A 2832-nucleotide genomic window follows, 5' to 3' on the forward strand; every position below is an offset into this window, starting at 1 on the left:
CTCCCACCCGCTCCGTGTAAATCCCGGGCCGATTTCTGTTCCCAGTCCAGCCCTGCTCACTTTACACAAACACACAAGTCGTCCTTTGCTAAATCTATTGCTGTGATATCACTAGAAAGGTGTTATGTTGATTACAAGTTTTTTATAGTTTGTGTAAAAACCTTCCCTTGTCCCAGTCCGTTTTTGTAAGAGAGGAATACCCTGTCCTTTTTTCCACCCCTCTCTTCTAGCTTTATCCTCTCTTATTCTTTGAGCTCAACATCATTCTGTCAGTCCCCTGTCCTCCTCTCCTCCATACCGAAAGCTATTCGTGCCGACAGGTTGGACGTATTCCTCCGTTTTGTCCCAGTCTGAGACCCATCTTCCTCCATCTCCGCCCCCTGCTGTCCCCGCCCCATTGGGGTCACCTGATTGGATAGTCGCTCCATAGCCCCCGCCTCCTGAGCGGTACAGCTCTTCCGTTTCATCCGCCAGCTCGTCTTCTCCTAATATGCCGCATTTCTCCTCGCTCATGTTCTCCGGCTCCGCCCACGGCTGCTTCTCTCCGGACGCAAAAAGACCTGAAATGCCATCAACAGTGACATCATCAGATAAATTCGACTGCTCCACCCAGAGGCGGTGGGAACGAAAACAAAAAACAATTTCAATTGTTCCCGAGTGAGAACGTTATTTTAAGTGTTGATTACAGGTAATTAAATATACTAATAAATCAAATTAAATGTATTTAATAGATGTTATTTTATATAGGTTACTGTATACTTTGCTTGTTATGATTTCTATGCAGAAAAATGGAGGGTAAAATAATGTATTGCTTATTTTCACTTATTTTGAGCTTGTTTTTCCAGACCAGGTCCATTTTTCTAGTGAGATCTGTAAACACTGTGACTGGTATATCATCCACCATTAGGACAAAGTACTGTCATATTAAAAAGGAACATTATTAACAGTTCTTTCATTTCGTTTATCACGGTTACCAATTGGAAAGGCGCCAGCGGAGCACCGGAACCGGAACGAAAAATACAGTTTCTGCTCTGAACGAACCGAAATGATCAAACTTTTGTTTTTAGCCCCTGTTTCCAACTCTTAAATCTGGTTGGATGAGCCACTGAGCTGTACAATAATTCACCTTTTGGGTGAACTAACCCTTGAATTCCACATATTGCACATGCACAAGAGATGGATGGAAGGAGATAAGAGGAAAGACAGAAATATTCACCATAGAAGATAACTCCACCATAATGAACGAGTGAAGCGATGAGAAACACATATTGCCACTCCTCACGTGTCTATAGAAACACAGAGGAGAAGGTATGTGTGTAGAGTTCATAGAGAGAATGATAAATGATGAAGTCAAGGAAATAAGGGATGCTTTGTATGAGTGAAATGTGAGCAGAAAGAGATCGCATGACACCGGTCCACAGCCGACACAACCCCACTGAAACCAGCTGTCAAAACGTATTCAGAAAGGTATATTAGCGAAGCACATTACTGTTCTTGTACCTTGTTTCGGGTCATGGCACCAACGATAAGAGGACACACCATGCCAGAGAGAGTGCCAACGCCGTTGGAGATGCCCATTAGAATACTGGCATACCGTGGCGCGATATCCAAATGATTTACATTGAACCCTGAATGTTTGAACAGAGGGGAAGAGTGAGAAACGACACTTTCAGATTTAGGCAAACAGTGTTCACTGGATATCCGTCCTCACCTGAGATTGCAAAGCCACTAAATCCAACAGCAAGGACAAGAAATGAGATGGCAACACCTTTAGTGTGAGAGAAACCAACCACGAGGAGAAATGTGGCCTCCAACCCAAAACCTAAACATACACAAACATACACACAGGACATTATAACCCCAAAACAACCTTACTCTAGATATTTACATTAGTAAAGCCGCCATAGTAACTACAAAATTAGCCCTAATTACTAGTCATGATTACTACAAAATAAAAGTAAAACAATGGTTACTCTATGACTACTACATTATTACTGGAGCTAAATCCCAGTTAACTAATGAAAAACCATGGGCTCAAGCCAAAAACGTACGTTACCACAATGTTACTATAGTCAGGGCTGGACTGGGAAGAGAAATCGGCCCGGGATTTTACATAGCAACTGGCCGAATAGTTGTTTGAGGGGTGGTTCGCTGTCCTTTTCTGCATATCGTGGCGCCGTTTTGTGATCCGTTCTGCGTAATGCGCCGGCTCATTTTAGCTAATCGCGGCCAATTCGGCACGTTCCGCGGACGACCCAACGGCCTGCTCGGTTCTCCCGATGGCCAGTCCGCGCCCCTGAACGGCCCCAAAGTGCGTCGGCCCACCGGGAAAATGCCCAGATCACCAGTCCAACCCTGACTATAGTAAAATCATCGTTAATCTCCATAAGGGTTAAACAAAAAAAAAGAGTACTTAATAAGACTAGTAAGCAAGAAAACCCCCAATTTTATACAACTGAACAGTAACAATACATGGTTCACTTCCAAAAAAGAGGGCACTGTCACTTTAAGGATGCGTCAGCGAATCATTTATGTGCACTAGTTCATTTACTTCAACCGTCCGAAAGAACCGACTCACTAAAATGAATCTGAGATCCCAATGCAAAATATAAGGGAATGATTCATATTAACCGGTTCAATTATACGAACTGTCCCAAAGAACCGATTTAGCGCTACATAAGAGAGAGAGAGAGAGAGAGAGAGAGAGAGAGTGGGCGGTTTATGTGAGTGTTTGATTGCATTGCTACATACATGATACAATGTGACAAATGTAGCATTTTGTGATGCTACAGCGCTTCTCGTTGAAAAAGTGACACCATTCAGAAAATAGCT

The 2832-nt window shown here is 43.2% G+C and overlaps 1 protein-coding gene across 1 annotated transcript in view; it reads right to left on the bottom strand.

Annotated features, from left to right (window-relative positions):
• LOC127634936 (vesicular glutamate transporter 1-like) overlaps nucleotides 1–2832 on the bottom strand; it is a 19608-nt gene continuing 16776 nt past the window's right edge. Inside the window, exons 10-13 of the mRNA XM_052114699.1 lie at nucleotides 1712–1822; nucleotides 1501–1628; nucleotides 1217–1286; nucleotides 1–560 (exon numbers count right to left, since the gene is read on the bottom strand). Coding sequence (XP_051970659.1) covers nucleotides 262–560; nucleotides 1217–1286; nucleotides 1501–1628; nucleotides 1712–1822 — 608 coding nt within the window. The 3' untranslated portion in view covers nucleotides 1–261. The remainder of the gene's footprint in view (nucleotides 561–1216; nucleotides 1287–1500; nucleotides 1629–1711; nucleotides 1823–2832) is intronic.

The sequence above is a fragment of the Xyrauchen texanus genome, chromosome 42 (genome assembly GCF_025860055.1).
Source record: "Xyrauchen texanus isolate HMW12.3.18 chromosome 42, RBS_HiC_50CHRs, whole genome shotgun sequence".
Classification (NCBI taxonomy): domain Eukaryota; kingdom Metazoa; phylum Chordata; class Actinopteri; order Cypriniformes; family Catostomidae; genus Xyrauchen; species Xyrauchen texanus.